This window comes from Echeneis naucrates, chromosome 8 (assembly GCF_900963305.1).
Source record: "Echeneis naucrates chromosome 8, fEcheNa1.1, whole genome shotgun sequence".
NCBI lineage: Eukaryota > Metazoa > Chordata > Actinopteri > Carangiformes > Echeneidae > Echeneis > Echeneis naucrates.
Genome location: NC_042518.1, coordinates 1,587,625 through 1,601,440, shown reverse-complemented (window position 1 = coordinate 1,601,440; position 13,816 = coordinate 1,587,625). Strand labels below are relative to the sequence as shown.

Below are 13,816 nucleotides of genomic sequence, written 5' to 3'. Positions count from 1 at the left end.
GATCACACGTGCGGCGCCGTTGATCCACTCCCTTCCTGTGCGGTTGGGAGCGCATGCGCCGCCTCTTCCGTCTCACCGCGTCGCTTTTGCAGTGCCAACCGACCTTGACGCATCATCCTCTACTGGGGCGGAGGAAATTAATCTCTCCCGGCTCCCGATTGGCCGGCGTCTCACGGTGCGGCTCTCCCATTGGCCCAGCGCACCGCCAGTCCAGCCCAGGCCCGCCCCCCGCCGGGTTTGGTTGGGCCGCTCCGCTTGCCTTTCTCTCGGCGGTGGGTCGGAGCCGCTGTCCCTGGCCTCGCATGTTCCCCTCTAAAGCCCCCGTTTTCAGTTCGATGCCCCGCTCGTAGCTCGGCTCCGTTCACACGCCACTGAAGGGCCGCAGTCGGGCATCCTTACCCCCGGTGTCTTACCCCACCCCCTCCCCCCACTGGCGCTCGGCATTTAGCGACTTTTTCCCGAGTCCCCCCTCCAAAACATGGCCGTGGTGAGCGGATCGTCTGGGCCGGTTGCCCGGCTGGAGGGCCGTGAATTCGAATACATGATGAAGAAGCGCTCGGTGACCATCGGCCGGAACTCGTCTCAGGGCTCCGTGGACGTGAGCATGGGCCACTCCAGCTTCATCTCCCGGAGGCATCTGGAGATATTCACCGCCAGCGACGACGGCGCCGGCAGCGGAGACTTCTACCTGAGGTGTCTGGGCAAAAACGGGGTGTTTGTAGATGGAGTGTTCCTCAGACGGGGCGCCCCCCCTCTGCAGCTACCACGAATGTAAGTCTCCTGCACCCCCCCCCCCCGCCACCTCACCATCCATCCGACATATGGATGTAGCCAGGCAGCTAAAGTTCACACCAAACAGCGTTAACACAGTTTGTGTTGTTGGCTAGCAGGACCACGTGTGTTAGCATGTTAGCAACAACGCCGCATCCTGTCCCCAAAGCTGTTTTTCTTTGTTGTCATTTTTGTTATCATAGTTGTTAAATAGCTGCCTGCCCATTTTTTGCTACCCCCATATACCCCCAACAACCACCTTTACTACCACTTCCCCTTCATGTGTGGGGCAACTTAGCATTAGCCGCATTCCTCAGTGTCCGTACTGCCGCTAGTTAGCTAAAAGACGTTAGCTAGCTGGTCACTACAGGAGCTTTGCAGTTGCATTTGGTTTGTTTTTTTTCCTGCTCGATCACGTGGACTGTGAAGTTTGTGTGTGTGTGTGTTGCAGAAGTGTAAACACACACCATTGTGTGGGTCATATAAACACGGTAGTTAGTGGTTAGCTGTAGCATCGCCCTAGTTGTGAATGGAGCTCTTCTCTCGACCCCTAAACGTAAACAAACCGAGCCGTCCCCGCCCTGCCGGCTCACAACACAGCAGCCCGGGACCTTTGACCTCTCTGCAAGTCGGTCAAATAATCAATTATTTACCTACATTTACTATTACACACGGATTGGAGCTGTGTGCGTCGTTGTTAAAGTGGACCGAGGCGTGTTTTTGTAGGAGAGTTTGGTGTGTGCATGCTTCCACAGCCATGCTGTGCAGGTTGGAGCCTGCACTGTGCCATTGTTTTAACTTTTAGGAGTGCTCATAATGTGCTGTTGTGAAATCCAAGCAAACATTTATCACTCGGGAGGATCTGCCCTGATCTGTGTTTCACTTTGTCAATGAGTTGTATAACTTTGTTTTCCACTCCATCTGGATACAAGCCACGTTTGAGTGGCCGAGACAGGTGAAGTTAAAGATTAAGTTTTGATGTTAATTTTATAAATAGAAAATTGGTGGCCAGCCATTTTTATTGTTTAATTCATTCATTCAACAAGCTTCCTGGTTCTACACCAACATATGTCTGTTTTTATATCTTTTATCTGGATGTTTTTCAGCAAAACAAGCAATGTTTCAAAACTGTTATGGATTTTTTGACTCTTGAAATCAGCTGTTTGTTAGGCCCATGAAACTGCCAACCAGGCTCTGCTTCCAGCTTCTAAAGTGTAAAGATTTTCTGTTTTGTGTCAATGTCGATCAGATAATTTAAAAGTCACATTAGATTTGGGGGAATCGTTTACACATCCAGGACCAGGAAAGTCATGGATTTAATTGTGTTATCCTTCACGATGTTGCCCATAGTTTTGAAATATGTCAAAGCCAGTGAAAGGGAACGCTGGATTGTTATTGACACATGGTTTCACACAGCAATGAAGAGCCAAAAAAATAAAGACCGTTTTTGCAGAATTGAAACTACAAACCACAATGGGTGGCTTGTGTGTGACACGTAAATAAGCCAAAGCAGCTTGTTTACATTTTCACCGGAAAGGTTTATTTGGGATTTTCTCAGAAAAAGATCAGTTTCATGTGGAGAAACATACCAGCCTCTGCCGACTTTGGCTACACTTCCCACCCTGTTCTCAGCTATTGTGCAATCTCTGTGTGAAAACCTTTTTTTCTCTCTCTCTCTCTGCATGACACAAAGAAAATACTTGTTTTGACTCGATGTGATGCCTGAATTAGCTTTTTGAACAGAAAAATAAATTCAGTTGGTTCTGTCTGAGCTGCTAGTGGTAGATTTTTTTTCTTTCTTTTTCCTGTATCAGAAGCAGGAATGGTTTCAGATTCCTATTGATTCGGGCGCCTGCCGATAAAGAGCTTTTAATCAGCTGCAGTCTTTATTACACTTAAAGATACTACCTAGCATGAGCTAAAATGCTGCACTGTAATCTCTGATCTTGAGGAGACGTAATGAAAGACCCCTGAACGAAGAAGATTGGCAGGATGGGAGAACTTGCAGTGCTGTGGCCCAGGGGACAGGTCGGTTGTATTCCAGGGATTCCTCCTTGGTGATGTAAACAGAGCGAACAGAGGAGAACGTCTTTTCCCTCTGCTTCGCTTCCCTCGCTCCCTGCCCCCGTTCTGTCCCACACCCATAAATCCTCTCTGAGTTGGTGCCCTTCCTGTCTTGTTGTCTTCTTTTGTTTACATTCTCCTAATTTTCACAGTCTAGGTGGGGGGAGTAAAAGCAAAAGTGCTCAGTTGAATGCACTTTGTTTGTTGCTGTTCTGCCAGCTTAGCAGCATAGCAACTGTGTGTCTGTGAGTTTGGCCCCATTTTTATAATAGAGAGGTTTGTATGAATACAGGCACGGAGAGGACGGAATTGGGGGGGGGGGGGGGGCGGTGTTCAGCTAGATAAGCACAACTTTCCCAAAGCAATGAGCCACATTTAGTGAAATTAAAAACTCCCAATTATAAATTTAAAATATGGAAGGATTCAGGGGAAGTTGGTGGAGTATTGATAAACAGAAAAATGTGCCCAGCCCAGTTTGAGTCCTTACTCTGAGATGTTTCTATTCAGAGAGCAGTTCTTACCAAATTTTGTCCAATGGGAACAATGACGAACAATTAAATTATTTACATCATTGGTGAATTTCCTCAATTTTGTTCTCAATAAAATGGCAGGAAATTTGGAATATCCACATTTCCTCCAGAAGCATAAAAGCCTTGTCTCATGTGAAACTAAGACAAATTTTATATCAGTTAAATAAACAACAAGAGGATGTTGTGGAAAAGTATCAGATCATCTCAACCAACCAGCATTTTCTTTTTTTAAAACTTGACAAACTTCACTCTACCATCGAAGACCTCCAAGAAAAGCACCAAATACCGACTTTTATTTAAGTGAGTCTGCTCCGAAACCGACTAACATTTAACTGGTTATGAAAACAACGGCTAATTCAGTTCCAGTTGGTCGAGGGATCATTTTAGCTGCAATGGTTTGGATGGCTTTGGGCTTGGGAGGACTGGTCGTCTTATTATTGTCAGATTTATAGACTTCATAATCAATAATCTCCAACTGCAGCAGCACCTGCATGCTTGTGGACTCTGGAACTTGGCCTTTTGTAATGGTTTAGGTGAATATTTTGCTTATTAATTACAGGAACGAGCCAAAAATAAAATGTGAAGGCCGTGTATTAGAATAAAATTTAACAGATTCTCTGTGTTTGTTTTAGTAGGAGAGATGCAGGAGGCCTCATAAAGCCACAGTATTGTCTTTGATGCTTTATTTATTGGAATATTTAGATATCGGTGTCGTCACTGTCAGACGCAGTGGCTGTGAAGTTATTTAAGGTTCTTCCATAACTTCATCAGATCCTCCTTTAAAAAGGGCCCATGCGTAATGAAAGTGTCTCCTCTCACCAGTCTGGCTCCAGGAAGCGTTTCAGTCTCCTCCTGTGAACAGCAAAGGCTAATTCGAGATGCAAGTGTCAGGGATACGGTTCTCTCAGCAGATGCCAGCTCTGTGAGAGCCTGGCAAAACAAAACTGCTGTGCCTGGCACTTGTTAACTAAATGAAACGCAGTGTGTGCCTGCTCTGTCTCCAGGGTGTCAGGCAGCCTGTTCCTGAATGCTGGTTTTAAACTGTCCCTTCTATGTTCTGATCAGCTGTGACCGTTTTGAGCTGTATCTGCTTTTAAGAACCAAAAATCATCACCAGTGTAGTTCTGTCTCTCCTCTTTCAGAGAGGAGCCGAGCCGCTTTTATGACATCACAAAGTCCCGGTGGATGGTTTTTAAGGACCCGTGACTCCATTCGGTTTCTGCTTTCCCCTCTTGATATGAACTAGTTGTTTGTTTGGTTTTTTTTTTGTTTGTTTTTTTTTTTGTTTTTTTTTTACCAAAAGAAAAACGGTATAATAAAAAATCCCTCTTCCACCTTCCTCAGTCTCTGTTGGCTCTGTCACCCTGATCCTGAATCCGTGTAGGTGGTTTTAGTGTTTTTCTTTAATTCCTCTGTAAATCAAATGGAGAATTTTCTTCCATTTGTTGGCAATGTCAGTGTTTCAGACCAGTTGTGTTAAATCATTCAGCTGTTCCTTCCATATGCCTGTTAGTTCAAGAAGTCGAGGTCCCATCTCTGACACAAAGAGATGAGGCCGTCGTCTCTTCAAAGAAACGGTTCTGAATGACCTGACATGATATGTAATGTATTTTAATTATTTTGAATGCAGCACACATGGGCCCAACCCAAAACCACATGTTGAGCTCTTCTAAACGAGGCTACAACCTTCTTTTAAACCGCCACTCAATCTGTTTTGTTTTGTTTTTCATATATTTAGTAATTCCCGATTGGTTGAATTTGATGTAGCCGTTAAATCGGGAACTGCAATCAGACTTTTTGGACGTCAGCCACTTTCGCTTTTCATCCATGAGTCCTCCGTGACTGTGGTGTCAAAAACATCAGCTGAACAGCTGATGTTCCTTCTCTGTCTCAAAAATTCAATGCAACCCTATCGTGAGTTGAATATTATCTCTGGTTGATAAAATCCCTGCTTGGGCTTCAACTCCTGATTATTTTTGCATCTAATGAACCAAATAAGTTCTGGGAAGCTCTTTAGCCCAATTAACTTCATTATATGATAAACAGTCACAGAGAAGCAGAAGATCTTCATCTTGAAGGAGCTTGAAATGATGAATATTTAATATACTGACCCAATTAATCATTAATAACAGACACAAGTTTATTTTATTTATTTTCTACTGATTTGTGTGAACAGGTGAGTCAGTTAGCACCAATATTTACAGAGCAGGATGGCACATTTTCACCTGAGGGGAATTTACAGCTCCGTCTGTAATTCATGTCTGTCTTCATGCTTCAGCTTGATTTCCAGTCCTCTGCAGTGTAGTTTTTCATCACGCCGTCGCATCAGCGTTCAGATTTAATTAACTTACACATCGTCTGTCTGAGCTGTTTGAAGTCGGGCAGAGGATCGGCAAACAGCCAAGCTTTGCATGTCTCTTGAAAAGCAGTTTTCGTTAGCTACAGAGAAAGATTTGAAACAAACAAATGAATCGTGTTGTCTGTGTCCTCCTGCAGGTGCACGTTCAGGTTCCCCAGCACAAACATCAAGATCACGTTCACGGCCCTGTCGAGCGGGAAGAAGGTGAAGCGTGAAGCTCCAGAGTCCCCAGTGAAACCGGTGCAGCCCCAGATCTCCCCGCTGACCATCAACATTCCAGACAACATCGCTCACCTCATGAGTCCCCTGCCGTCGCCCACCGGCACCATCAGGTACAGGAAGTGATGCGTTCGCTGACCTTCAGGTTGGCATTTTAGGCCTTATCAAGATACGTTACTGCTCTGCGATAGTTTGACCTGCAGACGTGATGTTCTCCCTCCTTAAACTGGAGAATCGGCTCGCTCTCTGTCAGCTCTGTTTGTCGTGTGTGAAATGTTACTTCAGGGATAAACTGGTGAACAAAGTTAATTCAGATCTGGATCAGTCTGACTCTGACTGGAGCTTTGCTGCTTTACTTCTGTGTGTTTATCCATCCATTGTCATCCTCCATCTTTTGATGGTGACGTCTGGAGTCACATTAAAGGCTTTGGAGCGGATTTTTCCAGCTCCAAAGAATGAGCAGAACTCCTGATCAGATAAAGATAGAAACTTCAAATCACCAAATACAATGTCAATTTTCTTGTTTTGTGAGCTGCAATCTCCTATTAAAGGGAAAAGTTTTTGAGTTTCTGAATATTCTGAATATGTGGAGACTTTTTTTTTTTTTTATTTAAACTTTGTAAAGAAAAATACAAAGAGACTTCGGAGATATATTACTAAGTTGTCAGTGTGACCCCTACACGGTGATCACTGACGTGGCTCTGCCTCAGACTCTTAGATCCTCTCTTGGATCCTGATCTCAGCCATATGGTCAAAAAAAAAAAAAGCCACCCAGCTCTCCTCATTCATACGACGGCTCGCTGTGCAGATTAAATGAAAAAACATGTTTGCTGTTTGCAAACAGGCAGCGTTGTCTGTCTGTTTGTTTGTTTGGTCTATTTACCAGATTATCGCACATAATTCAAGTTTAATGTGTGTCGCCTCAGGTTCTGTGGGTCCTGAAGTGACTGCAGCGTTTTCACCCAATCTGTGAGGAAGGGTGATTTGCATAGAAGTCAGCCAAAAGCGTGCCACTGCAGCACAGACTGCGGATGAAACAACCCGCTCCATATAGGCGTGGGCCGAGAGCTCGAACCAAAACTATATTTGGTTGTTTCCTCATTGGGTGAAAATGATATTTGTGTCCTGGCAGCTAACGGTGTTGTTGTTGTTGTTATCGTTGTCGTCACTGTCACCCCCCTTCCCTCCCTGCAGTGCTGCTAACTCGTGCCCCTCCAGCCCGCGGGGCGCAGGTTCTTCAGGATACAGGATGGGCGGTCGCATGGTCAGCTCTGCAGAGCTGCAGCTCATTAACGACAACTCCCAGCCTGAGAACGACAAAGAGGCCTCCGGAGGAGACAGTCCCAAGGTGAGACGGCCAGCATCTCCAGCAGCGTGTACTTTCAAACTAATCACATTTTGTCTGCTTTGAAACACCCTGAATGTTGTAATTCATAAAGGATCTCACACTCATCATCACTAACTTTCTGTTCATATCAGTGATGTCCTTTTATTCTCATCTGAGCTACAATTTAGGGTGTAAAAGTTGTAAAAATATTTCATTCATTATATCCAACAAACTACATACTGTCAACATAAAGTGTATCACAGAAAAAAAAAACAAACCTTTTATACCTTTTTCTAAATGTTAATTTGTCTGATTAAACATCACAGTAATCACAATACACATTAAAACAAGTGGGAATTTAAAAGTAATTAGTAATTTTTTAATACATTTATTTTTAACTGAAAAATGTTCATACTGTAAGTAATTTTATTTGTAAAGCGCTTTTTAAGACCGCAAAGGTAGCCAAAGTGCTGCACATAATCATAAAACTACAACAGATGGTACAATGTAAAAAGATGAACACAATGGCTAAGAATAAAAACATAAAGACAACTCGCAGCAAGTGCACTACATGGAAGCCAAGCAAGGTGAACCGTAAATTACAGTGAGTTTAAAGCCAAGGAGTACAAGTGTGTTTCTAAAAGAGATTTAAAGACAGGAAGCGAGGAGATCTGTCTTCTGTGCAGTCGCTCAAACCTCTCTGAGCTTCAGCCTTCTTTTGGTGACTGTCAGCAGCAGCGTATATCAAAGAAAGATATTGGATTCTCAATAAAGTATTTATAAATGTGTTTGTCTTCAAAAGAAAAAAAAAACAGGAGGAATGGTCCCATTATGTCAGATTTAAAATCTCAGTAAGTGAAATGATCAAATGTGACATAAGTTGCTGAATCCAGAAAAGAAAATATTTGAGGACTGTCATACCAGCAGCCTGCAGAAATGCTTGAGATCAGATTCAGAAATCACCACAATGATAGGAGAAGGTATTAATATTCATTTCATTCCTCCAGTGAGTTAAAGAAAAGAACATATTGATCATCAGAAGATCAGGAAGACGTTTTTGTTTTGAGATTGTTGCGTTTCCTCTCTGCTCCCCAGGACGACTCCAAACCTCCGTACTCCTATGCACAGCTGATCGTCCAGGCCATCACTCTGGCTCCGGACAAGCAGCTCACACTAAACGGCATCTACAATCACATCACAAAGAACTATCCGTACTACAGGACTGCAGACAAGGGCTGGCAGGTGAGTCTCAGCCTCATTATGGGAATAACAGACCAGCGCAGGAAGATCTGGATCTGCAGCAATCAGCTGTTTAAAGGAGCTTTAACGAGGGTGTTGTCAGATCTGACAATCATCATCGTACCGCAACAACACAAATCAAGCTTGATCCACAAATAAAAAAAAATAGTTGCACAGTATTTGTGTAGCCTTTATTTTCTCAGTTAATATTGAACCTAGACACACAGGCCCTTTAAAGCCTGCTCTCGTCGTCGTCACCGCTCTTGTCTTTCTTCTCTTGCAGAACTCGATCCGTCACAATCTGTCTTTGAATCGTTACTTCATCAAAGTGGCGCGGTCGCAGGAGGAGCCCGGCAAAGGTTCCTTCTGGAGGATAGACCCCTCCTCAGAGAGCAAGCTCATCGAGCAGGCCTTCAGGAAACGAAGGCCCCGGGGCGTCCCCTGCTTCAGGACCCCACACGGACCCCTCTCCTCCAGGTCTGCCTCCGCCGCAGAGGGACTAGATGACATGAAAAACACAGTAAAGCTTTGTGTCACAGCATCTCAGCGCCGCTTATTAGGGCTCACTGTACTGGCAGTAAATATGTGCTTCCACATGAGTGAATACAATCTGCTGACAGTCCTGCTGTGTTCATTGTTACGTGTCTTGACTTATTACTGTATCGCCAGCAGCCGCAGTTTGAGTCATAGTGTCTGTGATGTGTCCTCGTCGTCTTCCTGTTGTAAATTTTAACGTTTCGTCCCAGGAGTGCGCCGGCGTCTCCCAATCACTCGGGGGTGCTCTCCGCTCACTCCAGCGGCGTCCAGACCCCTGACAGCCTATCACGAGAGGGCTCCCCAGTTCCACTGGAGCTGGACACCTCCTCCTCTTCCTCCTCCGCTCCCACCCCGGCCGCTGCCACAACCACCACCACCACAGCGGCGGCAGCAGCAGTCCAGCCCAAACTGGCAGTCATCCAGGAAGCACGTTTTGCACAAAACACGCCAGGTACAAGGCCGTCACGCACACGCCAGACGCTTTAGCGCCCGTAAATGTTGACTCATGTCACGAATAATAATCCGCCTTGAACAAACAAATATAAAAACTTTAATGTCTCAGTGGATTCACAATAAAGGAGGTTGTTAAACTTAATCACCACTCCAGTAACTTTCAGGGTCGTTTTATTGTGTCGAGTGAAAACGATGCTGGGATGAAAAAAACACACTCAGACAAAACATCTGGTGTGGAAGACAGAGGTCTCTCTGTTCTGCTTCTCATCCTGTCTTTACCCTCAACATTTAAGACCGGCTGTTTTAGGGAAGGGAGAATATGCCAAACAAATCATATTGCAATTATCTTTTCAGATTTCTAGAGATTATGATTAAAAGCGGGCCGGGGCAATTTTAACCTCATCAGTTGGATATTGCAGCTGGCCGTATTATTTTTCCCTTAACTGTGCAGTCATAGATGATGTGTATGATTTAAAATACATTTTTATCAAAAGGTTGCAGGACTGTTTGATGTCCAAAGTTCAGATTGACCTCCATATCAGTTTGACTTTACTTTTGTTAAACTTTAATTCCTGAACAGAGTGAAGGAAAAAGGAAGCATGTGAGAAAGAACAGACTCACACAGAGCTGCTGTTTTTATTCAGTTTCCATTATTTATACAGGATCTTGTGATTTCAAATGAATCTGTTTTAAGATGGATTTAAATTTAAAGGATCTTTGCCCACCAAATTCGTTCCAGGCTCGCCTGTTAGCAACCAGCCGGTACTTATAGCAGTCCAGCGTCAGTTACCTCACACCACCATCAAGCCGGTGACCTACACCATGGCGTCCCCGGTGAGCACCAGCGCCTCCCAGCCGGCAGTCCAGACTGTCCACGTCCTGCAGCAGATCCAGGCAGGCTCCCTCAGCCCGGCCACCGTCATCGCCCAGCCAGCCACCATCATCAAGAGCGAGCCGCAGGAGAACGGAGAGCACACAGAGGTCAAAGGTAAGGCGGGATAAGGGGGATTATGATGCTAACGCAGATCTAACGGTCTGATCCTGAGCCCTGAACTTCTCCGATGTTCTCCTTCCTCTCAGTCAAAGTGGAGACAGTCCCCACCATCACCTCTATAGGCAGCTCCAGTCGCATCATCCAGAGCTCCCAGTCGGCCACGCCGCTGCAGACTGTTACCATAGTGCAGCAGGCCCCCGTGGGCCAGCACCAGCTGCCTATTAAGGCCATCACACAGAACGGCACCCACAGCATCACCACTGCCATCCATGGACCCGCCAGCTCAGGTGAGACTCACGGGGATGGATGCCATTTAAAATCACTATCTGAATATAAAAAGAATAATTTTTTTTGGAGTTTACTACGGTCATGATAAAGAGATCTCCCCTTTGGCCTAGTCCAACACTGAAAATAGAAATATGTTAATATTTTATGAACATTACTGGACATGAAGTGGAGTAAACGGTTATTACTACATTAAAACAACAAAAGTTTCATATGCAGGCTCAATATCAGCCCAATATCAGAGGATAAAAATTTAACCTGATGGCCCAATGCGCTTTTATTCATCATCACCGTCCTCATCAGGGAGCTGCTGAGGGAGATGAATGTGTTGACGTACTCGTCACGCAGCAGAAGCTTTAAATCCTTCAGCTGGAGGTTCACAAGCTCTTAAAAAAAAAAATGAACCAGAACATCCAACAGCTACGACGAACCCGTCGGTCTTTCATCTGGCTCCATCTGAGCCAAACCGCGTGTCCCGCAGCCCAGCTGCTTCCAGATGCTGGCTAACAATGCTCTTCCTCTGTCAGCAGCAGCCGTGGCGAGCCCCCTCCACCTGCTGGCGGCCCACGCCTCCGCCTCCGCCTCCCTCCCCACAAAGCGGCAGAACGGCGACCAGCTGGCCAGCGAACAGCCGGACGCCAAGCGGGTCAAATCGGAGGACGGGGCGGCACCGGCCAGCTCGGCCAGCGTCCTCGCCGCGGCAGACTCGGACTCGCCGGCGGCTAACAACCAAGGCGGCCACCTCAACTAGTCTGTACAACCACACACACACGCACACACACACACACCACACATCTCCTTCCCTCCCTCCCTCCTCCCCCAACCACCACTTCTCCTCCCTCCTGTCTTCGACTCCCCCCCGTCAGCCGTTTTGCTACTCCTCCTTCTACTGGCGACTGCAGAGGTGCCAAACGGAGAGGATTCTTTTCATTTTCAGTGTATCTGTTCTACAGCAACAAAAGGAAAAATAATAATGTCCACCCCTTTAAAGACTGGACCGTCGGTGGAGAACAAAATGAAATGAAACGGGACAAAGATGAACTCAGAAGCTGTGCCCCATGAGCCACTGAAACAGGAGAGCGACTAAACCAAGACCACAGGAAGCCTTAACAACGATTAACCCTTAAGAGCTGACCTTTCACCTCACGTGGAGGGGTGAGGTGAGGAGAGGGGGGGGGGCTTTGACTCAGCACGGGGGGCCGGCCGGACGCCACCTTTTCTGTCGCATCTACCTCAGAGCAGATAGGAGACTCCGGCAGACGACTTCCTCCACCTCCTCCCTTCCTCCTCCACCCGGCCCGCCGCCGACTGAATCCAACGGTTCAAAAGAAAGGAGAAAAAAAAAAACGGTCACCGCGTACAGAAAGGGATCAACTCGGAGCCAATATTCCTGAAAACTCTGGCAGCTAGCCTCTCTCACAATACTGACCTTCCTTTGTATCGCAGCTGTACGTAGATATGCAGTATTTTGTTGTTCAAAATGTGGAACATAGGATTTTTTTTTTTTGTTTGTTTGTTTGTTTTTTTTAAATGTATTTTCACTTACCTAGATAAGTAATAATTTAATTAAAGGAAGAGTACAAAACGGTGAGGTCGCTGACATTTCGGGAAGTTAGAAATATCATCTCACTTATCTTTTTATTTTTTATTTTTTTTTATTTTATGTGGACTACCTTTTTTTCTGTTCAGTGAAACGGTGTAATAGTTTTGGTAATATTTTCGCCGCCCCCCCTCCCCCTCCAGGCACCTCCCCTTTTCCTGACATATCCATTCGAAGTTGCTTCGTTATACCTACATATTTTCGTACTTGCACAGATAACCGATATAAACATATGAATCTCCAAGTGTAGTCCCAGATACTGACTTTGCATGTACCCGACAGAGAAGATGTTAACTGTAAAATGAACAGATCAGAGAAAAAAAGAGACCTGCTTTGTCCGAACCAGACCTGCACTTGATTAAATGTTTTTCATTTCCCTTCTTCTTTTTCTTCTTCTTCCCTCTTTTCGTTTTTTTTTTTTTTGTGTGTTTGTTTGTTTGTTCTGTGGTTTTGTTTCCCTCCCTTCTTCCTCTTCCTTCACTGATGTGTTGATGTTGTGGTGTTGGCAGACTCATTCTCTCCCCAACCCCCCATCATCATCACCAACCTCCCTCTCCTCTTTTGCTTGATTATTTTTACTCTGCCCTGGCGACCCGGTGAGTCTGTTTTCTGATTGTACACGTTCCAAACAATAGTGAAAGGAAAAAAAATATGTTTGTTCTGCTTCTGTGGAGAAATGCTTTTTTTCTTCTTCTTTTTTTTTTTTTTTTAATAAATTAATTTAAAGCCCTTTAAAGTCTGTTGCTTTTGGTGTCAGTTCTGTTTAGCTCCACTGAGGGGCAGCAGTGGAACGCTTATTTCAAAAAGGCCTCAAAGAAGCAGGAGTTTTTCCCTAAAAGACAAGATGGCTGCATCAACCCAACATACCTACGGCAAGAAAAATGAATTCAAGAGATTCTTTGTCTCTTTCAGACTATATGACTGAAAAGAAATAAAAAAACTAATCAAGCTAAAGAAAACAGAGCTGGAGGAAGAAGATGCTTTTTGAAGGCTTCTGACTTCAGACGTTTGTTTCGGGGTCAGGTACGATGAACTTCCTACAACACAGAGAAAACTTAATGACTGAAGGTTTTTTCCACATCGGGTTGACTTTGTAGCTGTTCAGGTGCGCGAATCTCTTGATGTCATCTCTTATTTCCAACCTTTTAAATTAATAATGGCCCAAAGTCACTGCTCCCACCAACAGTTTCCACCTGCAGTGCTTCATCTTTAGTCGCTCCCGTTCTGATGTGTTTTTGGATAAACAAACGCCCGGCGATGCTGAAACAATTATCTAGTTTCCTCCCTGCTGAGCTCCCACATTCCTGCTTTGTGACAGAGGAGCTAAAAAAAGCTGCTGCGAAGGTGTTTCCTCATTTCAGCTCGCACCGAGGAGGCTTGAATATTCAGCCGACGAGGCCGAGAGCAGATGTGCAGAGTGACGGTGACATTCTGAAAG

At 45.2% G+C, this 13,816-nt stretch overlaps 1 protein-coding gene across 3 annotated transcripts; it reads left to right on the top strand.

Annotated features, from left to right (window-relative positions):
- The first annotated feature begins 280 nt into the window (after window positions 1-280).
- On the top strand, window positions 281-12,163 carry foxk2b (forkhead box K2b). Of its 3 annotated transcripts, none has more exons than XM_029509262.1 (9): window positions 281-771; window positions 5,862-6,056; window positions 7,138-7,291; window positions 8,366-8,512; window positions 8,793-8,986; window positions 9,256-9,497; window positions 10,239-10,487; window positions 10,580-10,780; window positions 11,312-12,163. In XM_029509262.1, exons 1-9 carry the CDS (start codon window positions 479-481, stop codon window positions 11,527-11,529), a joined length of 1,893 nt encoding a protein of 630 aa, XP_029365122.1. In that variant the 5' UTR covers window positions 281-478; the 3' UTR covers window positions 11,530-12,163. The 3 variants fall into 3 exon arrangements, with proteins under 3 accessions (XP_029365122.1, XP_029365121.1, XP_029365120.1); XM_029509261.1 differs by having other exon boundaries at window positions 11,309-12,163; XM_029509260.1 differs by having other exon boundaries at window positions 11,306-12,163.
- The last annotated feature ends 1,653 nt before the right edge of the window (window positions 12,164-13,816 follow it).

Excerpts from the sequence above, each read along its gene's own strand:
- foxk2b (XM_029509260.1), top strand. The coding sequence starts at position 479 with ATGGCCGTGGTGAGCGGATCGTCTGGGCCGGTTGCCCGGCTGGAGGGC. Across the intron at positions 6,057-7,137 it reads TCGCCCACCGGCACCATCAG|TGCTGCTAACTCGTGCCCCT; the intron begins GTACAGGAAGTG and ends CCCTCCCTGCAG. Across the intron at positions 8,987-9,255 it reads CACGGACCCCTCTCCTCCAG|GAGTGCGCCGGCGTCTCCCA; the intron begins GTCTGCCTCCGC and ends GTTTCGTCCCAG.